An 18,220-nucleotide genomic window follows, 5' to 3' on the forward strand; every position below is an offset into this window, starting at 1 on the left:
AGCTTCTTCCTTCAGGCAAACAGCTTATCTGTGTCATTACTATAAATTATCATTACAATTTAAAATCAAGTAATTTGTAATCAATACAAGTCACTGATTTAGGACATTTGTTCAATAGCTCCCTTACATAACTGAAGCTTTAGCATCAAGAACTGCCTTTAGTAGCCAAAACTGTAAAACATGTCAGAGGGACTAAAAAGAGATGACTAACAAAATGTCACAGTACCTTTCATTCTCACCTGCTGGTATTACTCCAAGAGGAACCGGTGCTCTGACAGGCTTTGATACATATTCTGTGTCTATCCCAGCATCTATCTGGGCTCTGAGCAGTAGACCATGAGCAACTTCACTGACAGATCCATCCCCACCAACACAAACTACCCTATTACAAAACAAAAATGCCAAACATTTCAAAACAAACTCTTCCATAGCTGAACAAACAAGTGGAAGGCAGCTACCCCACACCATATACATAATGATATTTCAAAAAGCTAGAAAATATTTTTTTTTTAACAACAAGCTTGGGCTTCACTGTCAGATCTGTAAATGTTACCTAAATGCTCCTTAAGCATTCTTATTTCTGCTTTCTGAGTAGGAGTAAATATACTTAAAAACTTATGAAGTTTTTCTTACCTTACCACACATCATGCACATAAACTGATCAGATGAAGAACCAAACACATGCTTGAGTGCCTCGGTGGAAAAGCTCTTTACATCTTTCAATGCTGACCCATACAAACATTTCAATGCTTTTTAATTGCCCTTACAGTAACAACTCACCAAATATTGCAATAAAATTAAAAAACACTTGAAAACAGCTATTTTCATACACTATGCAGGCAGTTGAGGGATTTAGCAAAGTATAAAATCCTAGTGCCAGCAATCTTTTGCACAAAGGTACTTAATCACTGCTTCTGGAGCACATAATTAAACTCCCACCTGCTGTGGCTATAGAGAGGAATGCATTTGTCTGTAAAAGCTCTGTTACAGCAAACATTTTTTTTCCTTGTTTTTGTTTATTTAAGTACACATTACAGTGATTCTCCAAATTAGTAAACATATTTTAAGGATAGGAATAGTAATAATACATTCAAAGCATTTATGACAGAAGTGACATAGTTACTTTGGGAGGAATTCACCTAAATTATATTCTTTTCACATATCTGTATGAATGCAGTTGTGAAACTATGTCCAGTCATTCAATCAGGTAAAACTGGTCAGATCTTTATAAGAAAACACTCATTATGTTATTAATGTTACCAAATGTTTAAATCCAATTACTTTGTCTCCTTTAATATTTTTCTTCAGTTTCTATTATTATTTCCAAACTGATTTTTAATCACCAATTTTTAGGAATGTTTCCTCTATATAGCTAAACATTGCCACATTAAATTTTAAAAAATACAATATATAGTTTGAAGAATAGAATATAAGTTTGAAGTACATTTTCTTCCTGCTTGCAATCAGGAGTCATTGCCTTTCTTTTAACTCACTTTTTGTTTATTCCCAAGCTTAAAATTCTCTGTCACAGTAGAAAAACCAGTTAATCTTTGAAGTGTGAAAAACTGTATAATACCCAGAAGGACTTGTATGAATTGTCTTCTGGCTATTAAAACTCATGAAAACAGATATATTTTCCTCTGATTTTGGAGTGCTGTGTAGATAGAGTCCAAGGAATAACACCAAAATGCTACTAATTTTGATTTTTACTATTTTAGCATTAATCATCAAGAGTTGCCTTTTTGGCTGGAAATAGAGATACCATGAGGCACCTGGGATTCCAATGCTAATCAGTGAGAGCCTGCTATGCGTAAGGAGAATAAAGTCTGGAGCAAACAAATTTTACTTAGACTTTGAAGAAGAAAGAGAAAAAGAAACATCTTTCTGAGAACAAAAACCATCTATTTAACCATCAGATGCAACTTTCTTAATCAACTATTCACTAAGGACTGACTAACCCAGGCTACTCTAAATATTCTTGATACTTTAAGCTCCTGACTAGGGAACAAATATATACATGGGCATTGTCTATTTCTGTCTCTGTACAGATAGGAAAACCCAGCTGAGATAGCAGCACCACAAATGCAGTCTCTCTATTTGTCACCAAAGCTCAGCCACAAGTCAGGGGTAAAGAGCCAAAGTGACAAAGTGCCTCAATTTTCAGTGTCGCTAAAAAAAAGTGGATAGCATAAAATGTAGAGTGTATAAGACATCTGCCTGTGGTCTTTCAAAACAGAATAGTGACTGGAGAAATCATAGAAATTATAAAAACAAACAGCTTTGACAAAGAATTAACACATAGGAGTGTCACTTTCAGAAAGCACTGAGCTATAAACTTCCAGTTTATTACCACAAATCATAAGCTTCAGTTTACTTGATATTCTGTTAACCTGGAAGGAACCATAACTCTCCTAGAGAGAAAATCAAGCCCAGAAATTGCAGATTGCTATCTTGTTTACATATTGCAATGAATTAAAAAAAAACATGTTATCTTGCCATTTCTACATTTTTGCGTCTCTAAAAAAAATGGATAGCAAAAAAGGTGGAGTATATAAGACACATGACTGTAGTTTTTCAAAAGGGTTCTGTTCTTCCAGCTTGGATCTGGCTACTGGAGAAAGTCTTACAGTGGAAGTCCTAAGTGCCTACCCAAAGATTAAAGATGAAACAATTCAAACATGACTCCGTGTAGAAGATATTTGTGAAAGAAGATATACAATCCAGGCATTTTCTTCATCTTTGTATTCTTACAAATACAGAGACTGAAACCCTCATGAAGCATGCTTCAGAGAGTGTTATGTTTATTTACCATTATTTATGAATCCAAGATACATTTCTATTGTAAGTAATAAATACCAAAGTATTTAATGAGAACTGAATTTCTCAAGTTTCATATATATGAGTAACAGTAAATACTCATTAAATACTCTCTAACATAATTTTGATTGTAATACAAACAAAAAATAACATGATGTGGTTTACTAACCTCCATAGCCACTAACCAACTTACCCATCAAATGCCTGCAGTTCACATTCTTTAAGCACTGAGAGAGCATGTCCTTCATATTCAGTTACTGTGGAAAACATCAGTTAGCAGCAGATTAGATAACTTTAAATTATTCTGTCCATCCAACATAAGGAAAACAGAGTAACTCAATTCAGATTATTTTTTAAGTAATTAATGCATTAAAAGTATAAGAAGTTTTATTTTACAGCTATCCTAGCTAAAAGGCCAAACATTTAATTTCAGCTGCTATCAGATACATGGCTATTTCATGCATTTTAATTCAGATAATCCAAAAAGATGTTTCTCATGTCAAAATGTAAGTTCTAGGACTGACACAGTTGGTAAACTTCAGGAAAATAAGCATATCCTCAGTTAAGATTGAATTACTTCAGGATCAATCAAAGTTAATTGCCTTTGTGTTAGGATATGCAAATTGCTAAATCAAAAATAAGAGGAGTTAAACACAGAAGTATGAAATCAAGCCAAATACCAGTGACAACAGCATATAACACACAGAGGAAGGTGGCACAAGTATACACCAGAGTTCATAGCCTCTGGAGGAAATGAATCTGTCACTCCACATTGATGTCTCTGTGTTTGCTGATACCCTATATAGTACTGTAAATGCCAGTGAAGACAGGATAAACTGGCATACTACAGATGGCACGAAGCATCATAACTACATTTAGCATTTTCTAGGGCAGCTTTGCCAGAAGAGACAGCCCAGCTGCAGCCACCCATCAAAGATTTTTGCTGACTGACATGACACTTGCAGATGGATTTTTTGTGTAAGAATGTGCATCATTATATGCAAAATTACATTAATCTTTCATGCTTCTCTGTCCCTGGTGTTCACATAGTTCAAGGCTTTTCTCCAGTGTTCCTAAACACTGCTAAAATTATTAGTCTTTATGTCTAAAACAATCATTCCATAGCTGTACCTGTTCCAATAATATTTCAACAGACTATTCAAAGGCTGCTTACAAGAACTGAAAACACCCTTATCTCTTCTTATTTAAACAAACACACAAGTATGTGTGTGGACATAGTTAGCGTATGTATCTTTTTTGCCTAAAAAATAAGAAGGAAAACGAAATTGAAACAAAAGTGATACCATTTTTAGACTTCATACTAAAATTTTTTAATATTGCCTATAACATCAAAATCCCCTATTCAGAACCAGAAAAGTTCTAATGGTTGGTGTTTTGAAAATTCTTAATTAAAAAACTAGAGTTGTTTTGATTATATGGAAGGCAGAGATTTATCATTTTGCTGCAGAAACACCTATCACTGTAATAACTTTTGGGAATTATTTACAGAATTTACTTCCATTCAGGGCCTCTCTGGAATATCAAAGCACATTATATAAGCTACCATATTCAGCCTTGCATTGCCAATGGGAACAATGCCTTTATCAAGATCTGTAGGCCGTGTGAAAAGTGACCAATAAAAGTGTGCATCATGCAAAAATGCAGAAAGGTTCAAATATCTTACCATTGCTTAGCTGTGAAAGAAACTCTTCCCATGAAAATAGAGTTGGTTACCAGGTTACATGCCTTTTTAAATGAACACGATGACATTTAGAAAGTTATGAGTACAGTCTAATTAAAATGGAACAGTAAATAAGATTTATTTTGTAACAGAAAACATGCTCAGTGCTTTCCTAATGTAATGTAAGTTATGCTTACTGTTACAGAATTAATTCACTCAAAGAACAAGGACATGAAAATAAAGAAGCCTCATGTCTACATAGAAATCAATAAAGGCAGTAAAAATTACTAATGTTAGCCAGATTGAGAGCAAATCCATCCTCTTTGTATTTAATAGCTTAAGTTGGAAATTATATAGAATTGTACAAGGCTTAAGATTGGGGAATTAAAAGAAATTTAAAATTTGATGACAGAATGACAGAGGATCTATTTTGACACATAATAACAAAAAGGCAGTCAAAAAAATGAGGTTTTCACTAAAATCTTTATGAGAACATATAGAATATAGTTCAAGTAGAAAACGAACCTAGAAAAATCCAATAGAGACATAAAAAGACCATGTCTAGAAAGTTTTCTGCAGGCTTGACAGCCTCCAGAAGAGCATGTATAAATCATTCTGATAGCTGGAAAAAAAGCTAAGTGTTTGAATATTTGGCATTGTTCCAATTCAGGGGGAAAAACAAACAAACAAAAAAAACTACTCAATGCATTTTGGTAATAGGAAGAAAGCTTCTTTCATTGTTGGAGAACAATCCAGATCTCATATTTGTCAAAATCATTATCATAAGAATACTATTTATTTTTTGACCATTTTAATGCATAATTTAGAATTTTTTTTTTTCAATAATTTTTTGTTCTTAAGTGTTAGATTAACAGCATTCTGAGGAAGGACACCAAAAGTGCACCTCATTTGAACTGTCACACATACTCCAAAAATACTTTAGCATCCCCTTCACATAGCAAACAAGAACCAAGGGCTTGGCCTCTACACATAGAAAAAGCAATATAAAATTAGTTCAACACTTTGAAACAGGGGATGCTTTCATGTGATACCTAAACATACTGGCACTCCTGTCACAGACTAAAATCAATGGGATTAACTGTTACTGATAACAGCTTTTTCTCATCCAGCATCAACACCAGTTATCTGTTGGTATTTACCATGTGGTTAAGTTAAAACCAATGCAATTTGTCCAACATTCCTTTCCTTTGTGGTTCAGCCATAAAAATAGGAGTTTGGGAAGGTTGTTATTTTTGCCTAAAAGTCCAGGTTGTAAGTGTTTATAAATGGAAGCAAAAAAAGTCAAAACTAGGAAGAGAAGTGAGACAAGCCAAGATTCTGTCAGGGTTTCCTTTATTTATTCTTATTTATTTATTATTTTTATTTAAATTTGTGTAAGATGTTGCAAAATACTAATGTATTTCTAAAATACTAGCTTCAATTATCACAGTTTGCCAGTACTTGCAGGCATCTCAACAGTGGACTGAGATTTTGAAGAACTCAATTTTTGGAAGAGTCACCATTCTTATCCTTAGTTGCCCCATCCCAGCTGCAGCACAAAAAATTGCCCAGTTCTTAAAAGAGGCCAGACTTTATCTGTTTTTTCACCTTAGCCACAGTTAAAAGTACTGCTTCAGTTTAAATTTGCCAATTCACACTTTCTAGAGCTCTAAGCACTTTTTTGCTTACTGCAAAAGATTTGCTTACTGCATGTGACAAAAATAACCCAAAAACCCAGCAAAACACAATCCATTCCATAATACCTTTGGTTATTTTTACTGAAATTATTAAAGCACAGCACACAAAGCCATTTGGGGGAGAAAAAAAAAACAGAAAACTCTACAAAATTTTGAAATTATTAGAAAAAAGTAAATGTTACATCTCACTTATTTACATACACTCATTTATTTACATACATGTCTTTAGATTGCCATATATCCTTGGGTGGCAGAAAATATTTCTAAACACATAAGAAGTTTATTCCAAGAGAAGCTATAATGAAGAATAAGATCTGGAAAGCTTGATCAGAGAGGAAGCAACAGCTACCAATGTACAAGACTGGTGGAAAAGAGCTCTGTCTTCCAGCACTACACTGTCAATCTTTAATGCTCTGAAGTGTTTTTAGTAACCTGCAAATTTTTTATTTTATATGAACTAGGAGCCACTTCAGAAGTTCAAATTTGCTATAAAATTTTTGTGCTCAACAAGTTTTAATTTGGCATTCAATGAATTTTATAGATATGTATGTGGAAAAGTCAAAATGCAAACTATCTTCAGTGCAAAAAATGTACAAAAGCCTTCACAATTTCAGTACCTAATACAGATTGGTACACCACCAGTTTTATAAATATTGGCCATGTTCCAAAACAGCAGGAACAGCAAATGGCACACTCCAACTTCACAAAACCCAAAACAATTATGGAAGGAAAAAACCCAGTTCAATTTAGTCGAAATAAATCACTTGGTTTTATTTGAATAGGGTACCAGTGGACAGAACTTTTACTCAGCGCCCACCATCCCCCTCTATTTAAAAAAAAACCCAAAACATAATTCTTAATTATTTAGTTCTCTACCAGCATTGAAAACTGCAATGCAGTTTTCTCATTTTGCCTGTAGGAGGAGTGTTAGGCAGCTAATAAGCACAGGACTATTTCAACATTGCCAAAATAACCTCAATTGAATGACAGGCCATTAAGCATTTTTCTGGCTCAACCAAGAAGTTTCCTATTCAAATTTCAAAGAAAAATAATTTTTAAATAAACTTAAATCTGTTTTTGTTCCACTAGTAAAAATGTTTTTGAAACCTCCACAAATTGTATTCACAACTTGTATTAAAACTTTTTTAAAATTGTGACCGAACAAGGCTAAGTCAATTTCTTTTATGACAGCATTATTAGTCTGCTCACACCCTCCATGCCCTCCAGGTGGAAAACTATGTCTGTGAGAATTAAAATTTATATAAAGCTGCTGGCATTCCCTCTCAGTTCAGGGCATTTAAGAAATTATTTCTACAGAATTCTAATGCACACAATCTTTTTCGCAATTCTTCTAATGTGTCTTTAATCTTCCATTGATGTTACTTTAAACTGTGGGCTAAGTAGTTAAAAAAAATACATGGATACAGGGAATAAAATTAGCAAGATAATTTTCATCTACCATTATTGCACTAGTATATTCTCATGGCTAAATCAGATTTTATCAAAATAATTTTTGTCCTGCAACCTGAACAAGTCATCATTTCATAAGAAATTTAAGGAACAACTGCAAGATGAGACCTCTTATAATTTTTTTAAGCTGAAACTGATATCTAACTGATATTCAAGTCAGTTAGAACAGACATAGGAAAAAAGACTAAATTACTAGTATTGATTTCTATAGGTGAAAAATACTGAATCAATAACAGATTTACTGAAGCACTTTTTGACCAAATAAAAATACATTGTGTTGTATTAACTACAGTTCCTAATGCAATACTTGCAGTTAAAGGCAATAAGGATAAGCAGTAAATTCAAATTGTCTTGCATGCTTAACTATTAGTTTCACAAAGGATTAAATTATACCTCTGAAGCAATTTACCTGTGACATCAGTTTTTATGTCAGCAAGTTTAAAAAGAGGTGCAACTTTTTCATAATAAATGTTAGTGGCTTCTCTTTTGTGGCTGCTCGGATTAACAAACACTTTCAAAGATTTAGGTCTGTTTTGAAAACCTAAAAAGAAAACAAGACATTCAAGATTATACATAAACTGACTATTTTTACAGTTTAAATGTTTTTGTTTTTATTTTTTTTTAATCAGAACCATTACAATACTTGGACAGGATAAGTAAATTACAGTCTAAAAAAAAGTCTCAATTTCTTCTTGCATGTGCACTACTTATCTTTAAATTACAATATTGATTAATTTTGTGTGTACAGCTAATAAACAGGTGTAGGAACCAAAACAAAAAATGCATACGTCACAGCCTAGTTAAACCCTAATTCAGGAGCAGGGTGAATGTGAAGTTTGGGCACCAAAAAAGATAAAAACCCAAACACAAAAATATATCCTTGTTGGAATGTAATGACTCACTCCCAGCAGGCATATGAAAGTAACACCAACAAAACTGATGCAACAATCCAACACTTTTCTTTTCTGAGAGTGCAAATCAAAGAGTCCAAAGGAAATTTTCTTTTTGTAAAGGAGGTCCAAAATTACAAAAAAATAGCAAATTGGCAGTACCATTTGGAAATACAAGAATTATTGTTAATTTAGGCCTTTGGAGTAATAAACTCCAAGGAAATAACACAGAAATACTGCTATGCAAAGCTGGACCTTGTCTTGCACATTGATCCCATGAAGTAATTTTCTTATTTGAAACATGGCATTTTGTTGAAGAGTAAATAACTCATATTAAACCAATAACATTACTTTTCAAATTCACTTTCCTAGAATTCCTGCAATTGCCATAGTTCAGTGAGGCTGCTTTGCTACAAGAAGCAAGCACTAGTGTGCAATATTGTTCTTCTTTTGGTGTTTATTTAAAATGCTTGATTTTAACAATTCTGAATTTTGTTTCAGTATCACTTTCTTAGCCAAATAAAAGCTAGAATGTCTAGCAAGTGTACTGCTTTCAACATTCAAGAACAAAATTAGTAGTAGCCCACAACTCCAAAGGGAGCCAAGAATGAAATCACATCTTCCTGCCCCATGAAGAATATTACTTCAATTTTTGCAGCCACATGTACCCTCAGAGTGTCGGCAGGGGCCTCCTGCAGCTCCTTCCACTTACTCTACCTCAACTACCGAACAGAAACAATTACTCAAAGAAATTATAGCTGAACACTATTTCAACATTAAAGAGGAAAGTATTCCTTATGATCAAAGCATTATTATAGAAGTCACAGAGATAATTTTTCCATTTACTTCATCACATCAAAGAATCTTGAAAACAAACTAGCTCCTTATCCAGTTTGTGTCAGAACATTTAGAAGAGTTCTTAAAGATACTGAAGGAAATTATTGAATCAGTTTGCTGCTATAACCACAAAATCATACACCAAAAAAAAAATGTATAACCATGTTTACGTCAAAATGTTGCACAAAGTGCCAAGTCATTGCACGGCAAATTAATGCTGGAGAATCCTGAATGCCTGCAGGAACAAGCACCTGTGTTCAAAAGCACCTCTTTCAAAAAGGAGAAAAAAGAAAATAGGCAACTTGGTGAGGACTGCGGATGTGTTGGGGGGAATGGTTGCTGATCAGCTACAAGAAAGGTCTGAGAAAAGCCGGACGATGTCCAATATGAGCCAGCGAAACCTCCAAGCGTGGGACGGGGCCGGGCCCAGCGGCAGCGCCTCAGAGAGCGCAGGCGGCCCCGGCAGGGAGCACGGAGAGAGCTGAGAGCCCGGGCAGGGAGCAGAGAGAGCGCAGACAGCTCTGGCAGGGAGCACCTCAGAGAGCGCAGACAGCTCCAGCGGACAGTGCCACAGAGAGCGCAGAGAGCTCCAGCGGACAGTGCCACAGAGAGCGCCGGCAGCTCCAGCGGACAGTGCCACAGAGAGCACAGGCAGCTCCAGCGGACAGTGCCACAGAGAGCTCCAGCGGACAGTGCCACAGAGAGCACAGACAGCTCCAGCGGACAGTGCCACAGAGAGCACAGACAGCTCCAGCGGACAGTGCCACAGAGAGCGCCGGCAGCTCCAGCGGACAGTGCCACAGAGAGCGCCGGCAGCTCCAGCGGACAGTGCCACAGAGAGCGCCGGCAGCTCCAGCGGACAGTGCCACAGAGAGCGCAGACAGCTCCAGCGGGCAGTGCCACAGAGAGCAGAGACAGCTCCAGCGGACAGTGCCACAGAGAGCGCAGAGAGCTCCAGCGGGCAGTGCCACAGAGAGCGCCGGCAGCTCCAGCGGACAGTGCCACAGAGAGCTCCAGCGGACAGTGCCACAGAGAGCACAGACAGCTCCAGCGGACAGTGCCACAGAGAGCGCAGAGAGCTCCAGCGGACAGTGCCACAGAGAGCGCAGACCGCTCCAGCGGACAGTGCCACAGAGAGCGCCGGCAGCTCCAGCGGACAGTGCCACAGGGAGCGCAGACAGCTCCAGCGGACAGTGCCACAGAGAGCGCAGACAGCTCCAGCGGACAGTGCCACAGAGAGCTCCAGCGGACAGTGCCACAGAGAGCACAGACAGCTCCAGCGGACAGTGCCACAGAGAGCTCCAGCGGACAGTGCCACAGAGAGCACAGACAGCTCCAGCGGACAGTGCCACAGAGAGCGCCGGCAGCTCCCGAGGGACCGGAGCCAGCTTGAGGGAGCCGTGCCAGGACAGCCCGGAAGGGCAGGGGCTCGCCGGGCTGCAGGAGCAGGCCAGCCGGCAGCCCATAGCTTGTCACTGCAGCCTTGTTCTCAGCATCTCCCGAACCTGGCACTGAAGAACTGCTCCCGCGTTAGGCGGAGGCGCAGCAGGCCCAGAGCTGCACAGAGCTGCCACTGCGGCACGGGGCCAGAGCAGCCGCAGGCAGGAGTCAGCGCCCTGGCAGCCTCAAGGACAAAATCCACCGAAATCTTCCCTTGAGCATCTCCTGTGGCAGTCACAGGCCACCAAGCCGGGCTTCCCGCAGCCGCAGGGACAAAGGCAATGAACACAAGTGGCACAAGGTATATTCCAGTGTGAAAGAAAGAAAAACATCCTTCACAATGAGGGCAGTTAAGCCATGTCCATCCTTAAACATTGTCCATCCTTAGAGATTTTCAAAACTTATCCGGACATGGCTCTTAGCAACCTGATCGTTATTAGAAGCTCACCTGCCCTGAGCAGGAAGCTAGACCAAATCATCTCCAGAGGTCCATTCCAACCTAAAATCTTCTTGAGTCTCTAGAAACAGAAGGAAGCACCGCAGATAGGTACTGCAGTGAACTGCCTTTTTACAGGAATTACAACACAAACATGGAAGTCTAAACAAAAGCTCCCAAAGACTATTAATACATACAAATAACTATCATAAAGACATTATAACAGTGTCTTAATTGAAATACACAAACTAATATTGTTGCAGTCTTTTAGAAGTTATAAAAATATTAAGACAAAAAAATTCTATGACTTGATCATTTGCCTAAAGCATCAGTCAAAATTAAATTGATAACTTATAAGAACAATGACTTCTGCATCAAAAGAGAAAGGATTTAACCAAATTCATAAATGTGCTGTCATGTTTCTTACCTTATTTACAAGAAGCTGTGATCAGCTGGTCCTCCTAACACTCAACCTCCCACCAACACCCAGAGCTAAAAATCTGTAAAAACGGACTTCAGCCATAGATATCTAAGTATACCTTTAAAGTTACAAAAAATAAACCAAAAACACACCCCCAAATATACAAATACAGACAAAGCAGGGGGAAAGAATAGCAAAGTACAGTTTGTAGAAGTAGAGAAAACAGATAAAGTGTCAAAAATTCTGTTACCCAGACAGTGTGAGTTACAGTTCTGCGAAACAGACATCAGGAGAAAACTGAAGGGAGAAAAGCAAACATCACTATCTCACTTCAATGTTTCTGCATATGAGATGTAAAAGTTTAACCCTAGGTGGCAATATAAAGTTTCAAAAATCCTATGAAGGCAAAAGAAAATAGACTTTTCAGCTGGTGAGGGGAAAAAATCCTAGATTTTTGAGGAAATGGTTTAATTAAATTTTTTAAGAAAAATTAATTCATTAAATCATTCTAAACCAGAAACTGTATTTATAATTACATTTGTTGGACTATTGCTGAAAAGCATATCAGGGTTAATACATAAATCCTAGCAAGATTTTCAAGAACCAAATTGATTCACAGGACCAAAGTATTAAGATATTATCTTTGTGAGTATTTGAATATGAATTTGCTTTTTAGAGAGATAAAATACTTCATTGATGAAAATATTTTTCAAAAACAAGTCATTTGAGCAGGAATGTTACATTACTGAAGTGTTTTTATTTGTGCCAAATAATTGCCAACTGACATGAAGGACGATCATGACAAAATTTATTACTTTATCATTCCTGGTGTGCACTGGACACATTAGAATGCACCAAACAACTGAGTTTAATGAAAGCATATCCTGTAACAGCCAAAGATTAAACTTTCACAGAATATTACTGTGAAGCTTCTTTAAAGTGTTTCTGAATAATAATCTTTTAATTGTCTTTAAACAACATCTATATGAATGAATCAATGTCATTGACTACTGTGTGCAACTGATCCCAGTCTGCCAGCCTTTTGGGGCTCCCCTAACTGGTATTCTGCTATTGTTTCCCCTGGCTGCTCCATTTGAAACGAGCCAGCAGCCTAAAGCAGGAAGGCCAACTGTTCCCCTAGTACTAACAAATGTGCTAATATGCACTAGTTTAAACTTGATCTATCAAGTGAATCAGTGAACCATGAAGGGTGGTGGGTCAATCAGGGTGTTCTGAAAACAAAGGCTCCTAGGGCAGCAGAGACGCTGTGCTCAGACATACATCTGTGCTGCTTTCAGGCCCCAGCCTTAGGAAAATGGGTTTATGTTACAAAAGTTAAGAGCCTGGAATCATGTCATTACCACCTACATTTATAAATACTTTATACAACATTAGGAATATTATACATGAGAAAAACTAACAATATTAGACAGAGTCACTGATGTAACTATGGAGACACCACTGTTAATATTAACTAAGCTAAGTTAATGTTTAACATTAATGGTTTAATTAAAACTTCATGCATGAAGTTTCAGGCTTTCATATCAAATCCCCTTGTGATAGATAATACAGAACAGTAGATAAAAATAAAATGCACTTTCTGCTTATTTTGCTACCTTATCATTTATTCCTAACCACATTTACAGTCTTTTGTTAATTTACAAAATTTTTAACTAAAGCTTTTTCAAATCAGCTGTTAATAAGTCTTATCTTGTTTCAAAAAATGGATGAGCATTGACAACTGTCCATTTTCTCTCATTTTTGAGCCTGCCTCAACCCTTTCAGAACCACTGTGTAAAGGATTGCAAGATGTGCAGAGGATTTCAGATGAAACAGTGAATTCTACTGACACAGTGAGTTCCCACATGCTATGCCTGTGAATCCTGTACGAAAAGATGAGATGTATAAATGGAAATCACAGAGTGGGGTGTGCACCAGGGCTGACACGAGGGGACAGCACACTAGACCCTCTCTAAGCTGCCCTTTGGGGCCTTACAGAAACCAGCCCAGAGCCAAGGCTCCAGAGGTGCATGAGGATGGCAGTGGTTATCTCACAGCAGTTTAACACACATGTGATGTACAGATCAGGTTTCAGGAACACTCTATCAGTGAGCAAGCTCTTCATATCTAGCTGGCATGCACTGGAACAGCAGCAACAGCAGGCAGAAAATAGGAACGAACTTAAATATGGGAGGATGGTGGCACATATATTTTGTTATCCTGTCATACACACACAGAAAGAATCATAATAGCAGTCACTGTAACTAAATTCTAAACACTTATATCTGTGTGTGCTCACTCACATGATAACAGGCTTCATAAAAAATTATAGCTCAGTTAAATTTTAAATTGAAGTACTCTGAACAAAATCAAAGTAACATAGGACACTCACTGTGAAGATAACAAAAATTAATAGGGGAAAAACACGTATGAAATATTCATGCCAGACACAGATCACACTGTAAAAAGGAAACTGTGTACATGAAACTTATAAAATAAAATACAAAAGGTATTTATAAAATAACTTATATTTTATAAATATATTTTATATAAAATATATTTATAAAATAATTTTTTTTAAATCTTGATTAGAAACCTCCAGATAAACTTTGGCTCATATTATCACCAATAAACTTGCTATTGTTGTTCCCTAATTAATGTATATGCATAAAAACCTAAAAACTTGTCAAAGGTAAACAAGCATAAATTGCATTTATCTGCAGAGGAAACACACCTGTCAGTAATATGTATTCCCATTTGTCAGAATGTCTAAATATTACTGACCAAATATGGGGTTTTTTTCCTACTTTGATAAATCACCTGCTTTTACTTTGATCCAGCCCAGAAACAATAAAAAAATCCTTCAAATAAATAATGTAGCAGTTAATGAAAAATCATTTTATGATCAGACAGACTGAGGAGGAGGGAGGATAGGGAGGTAATATTTACTGTTTCAGAAGGATAAAACCAGAAGCAGCCAATTTGAGTTCATTAAAAAGAACTATTACAAAAAAAAAAAAAAAAAAAAAAAGAAAAACAAGAAAAAAGCTGCAGCAAAAACTATGAAAATCTTTTACTGTTTTACACAGAAATATCAGCCACTGAGAAATCAACAGAACACAGCTGCATTGTATACTTTTAGACTTAGAAGAATTTACACATTAGCAACTGGTATGATGAGGGTTTCATTTGGTTATATTTATGTCTCTGAGTCCTGTTTATTCCTGAAGTAGAAGGCAAGGAGAAAAAAAAATGTACTGATCAGAGATCCAAGAAACATCTGTACAAGGTCTGAGCTTCTGGAGAAAGACTGAAGCAAGAACTAGAAACAGCATTGCACAGAACACTTTTTTTTCCAGTTCAGGTGGCTTCCAATTACAAAGCTATAAAACAGAGGCTGCACCTTGAGGTCAAGGCAACCTGAGCTGGACATTCTACAGCTTTTTTTTTTTTCTGTGACCATATGGTATCACTGCTCCTGATAAATGGAGAGTAATCTAGGAACAAAACAGACATTTGCTCCTTATGCAAATGTCCTTGCCTTTATGGGTAGCTGGAGATCTACAGGAATCCTGGCACTTCTGCAGATTGAGATACCTCATGATAAAGTCTTTCAAAAGGGGAAAAGGAAAGGCACTTCCCATCTTCATTGGGAAAATCCAAAGCAAACAAACAATGCAAGAGTGCACTATTAATAACTTATGTTGTTTCTTTAATATTTGCTTGTGAAACTTTAGTAGAAGCACACCATAAATTCTTATTCAAAGTGTTGTTACAAACACTACAGATGTACAAGATTTGAATTCCATAATCTGGCTCAGTCTTAACAATTCAACTGGAGTTCTAGTAGTGTGTTGCAAGATAGACTGCTTTTCTTCTGTAATAAACAAACTCATTTGCTACAATCTGTAAACAGAGACACCTTTTGGAGTTAAATCAGAGTTTGGTATTGGGGAAGGGATGTCATTTTGGGTATTTAAATCAAAAGTGTGCTACATTCTGTGCCTTTCAAATATAAACTACAGTGAAAAGCTTGAACTTGTGGGGCTCTTTTCCCTATATGGTGAATATTTTCTCTTCTTTTTGGTAGAGTTTCCATAAAATAAAAAAAACCCCAACCAACTAACACTACAATTGGTTAAACAAAGCATCATGAAATTTGCATTAGCATAGGCAAACACAGAAAGATGCTTTTAAAGTAAAGAATTGCATTCCATCCCTATTGTCAATAAATTTTGTATCAAATAATGCAAGAGGAATCCTACAGAACCTTAAGAGCACTGCCACCTGTGTATTTATGATGAGGAAAGTCTCTCCCCATTAGGCTCCTAAGGAATATAGAGGTCTCAAGTGGGATTTCCTAAATCGTCACTAGAAAGTTCCTGAAGAGCTCCCAGAAGTGCAACTACTGCAGTACCATCAGGTGTGATGCAATTTCACGTGAAAATATCAACTAAATATGTTTTTTGTTTCAGAAGCAGATTTCCCAAAAGACTCTTCAGTAAGACTAAAGAAAATCACTTATTTTCAGTAGCTTCTAAAACTCTTCCAAAAATAACACCAATTTGTTTCATTTTTATAGACATATTAGTCAATTATTGTCACTTTTATAGATTTTACACTTGACCATGTACAACTTCAGTAGTAAACATTTGCCAGAATTAAGATTCCTATCTGTGTCTTAATTTCCACAGGTAAGATGTTTCTGAGCTTCAGTCAGCCTCATGTATTGCCAACAGAAATAAATGTGACATCAACCTCAATTAAATGCTTACCATTTAAAATTTCTTTCAGATGTCTAAACCATGACTGACAATGATCTTCACTTAAGTTATTTAAATGGATAGCACAGTCTGTAAGCTTATTCTCTTCTTTATTCAAGCATTTAAAAATTGTGATACCCAGCAAAGTACCACCTTTTTTCTGCCCTGCAAAGCGACGACGTTTCAGTTTTACTGAAAATACATCTTTCATTTCGATAATCTCCTCTTGAGCCTGTAAAGCCACACTGGAATCACCTGTAAGGGAAAAAAAAAAAACAAAAAGAAAAGCATTACTACAGTGACTGGGAGTAACAACTAAAAGTATTGTTAGGGCTTCATCTCTAGGTTCACTTCTTGCATCTGTTCATGCTTTCATTGAAACTTATGACATATGATTTCCCTCAATCACTGGTCTTTTGTTTTACCAACTTTGTTATGTACCCAGCTGAACAAACAAAACAATTTCAAAGAGGTTATTTATTTACTCAGCTTTCTGGCGTTCAAAAAAATTATTAAATTTTCACACTCTAAGAAAGACGTTTTTAAATTCGCATTCAAAAAGCAAATTCTTTATTCTATTCACCTAAATCACAGCAATCATAGCAGTTATACTTGTAAATCATAGATTAGAAAGTGTGCTATGACCCAAGCTGACTATATGCTCCCTATATTTTTTCATTTGCTACAACAATTACCTTTTGTGTTTATAGCAGAAATGTGTCAGAAAACAGTCAAGAAAAAACAGTCAGACAAATAAGCCAAAACTGTGTTACCCATTTTTGCTTTCATTTTTGATTTATGAATTCAGTTTAGAAGGCAAGAAAAACAGTTCCAAAAAAGTTCTTGCGACAGTTCAAGATCCTCGTCCCAGGGAAGGTTTTGTTATCTTGTGGCTGTTATTTACATGGATACTGTGGCTGCAGATGCTACCACTTCATTTCCAAGTGCCTTTTGGAGATCTATCAACTGAGGCACTATGGTACAGGCTTCTCCTTTTTCTGCTCTATTGAGCTGCACTCAGATTCCTCAAAACCAAAGTCAAATACACAAACCGAAGGAAAAATATCGACCTTCCTGTAGGTATTAGATTCTTTGGACACAGAAAGAAAATTTTCCCTGCTTTCTTCATAATTACAGCAGACCTGATACAGCATATCAATAAAGGTCCCTTTCCAGCCCAAGGCAAGAAATGCTAGAAACCAGAAAACTTCCCCAAATCTAGCAACAACTCTGGATTCTCAATAGCAAAAACTGTAGCAGATTCTGTTTGATCAATAGATGATACATGCTGTACTGGAGTGTTGGGAAAACCTATTTTAATTGTCACCCAGGGAAAGATGGACAGCGCCCCCTGTTCATTACACCACATGAAGATAAGGGTTTCAGAAAGTCATATACTTTTTCTGGGCAGGAAAAAATGACTTTGTCAATTCTTGTGACAATTTGATACTGGCATTTCTCAACATAATTTCTGAAAGGAGGCTATGCAGTGATCTTTTCTCTATCCAGGAATCCTGGATGGCTTCTCAGCCATGCTAACACAGCTAAAGCTCAAGTCAGTATAACTTCTCCTCACAATTCTCAACAAATCCATTTTTTTTCCTGTTCTGTATCAAATTACCTGCAACAAATAGAAGCATGACCTTGTTATAATTCCCACATATTTTTCCCAACTTGTTAGATTTTATCGTCCTAATATCTCCATAAATCAGCTACTAAGGTGTAAAACTGGGCTGAAATCATTCCGCTCCTAGCAGGAATACTGGGA

The 18,220-nt window shown here is 36.7% G+C and overlaps 1 protein-coding gene across 4 annotated transcripts in view; it reads right to left on the bottom strand.

Annotated features, from left to right (window-relative positions):
- Positions 1–18,220, bottom strand: part of CERKL (CERK like autophagy regulator) — a 52,727-nt gene that overhangs the window by 14,668 nt on the left and 19,839 nt on the right. For all 4 annotated transcript variants that reach the window (XR_014956746.1, XM_085585166.1, XM_031505397.3 and 1 more), the window contains exons 2-5: positions 16,465–16,707; positions 8,075–8,206; positions 3,011–3,074; positions 240–382 (exon numbers count right to left, since the gene is read on the bottom strand). Coding sequence is in view for 3 of the 4 variants with exons in the window: in XM_085585166.1 (XP_085441292.1) it covers positions 240–382; positions 3,011–3,074; positions 8,075–8,206; positions 16,465–16,707 (582 nt within the window). In the remaining variant the exon portion in view is untranslated. The remainder of the gene's footprint in view (positions 1–239; positions 383–3,010; positions 3,075–8,074; positions 8,207–16,464; positions 16,708–18,220) is intronic.

Source organism: Lonchura striata, chromosome 7, assembly GCF_050655825.1.
Source record: "Lonchura striata isolate lonStrDom1 chromosome 7, ASM5065582v1, whole genome shotgun sequence".
Classification (NCBI taxonomy): domain Eukaryota; kingdom Metazoa; phylum Chordata; class Aves; order Passeriformes; family Estrildidae; genus Lonchura; species Lonchura striata.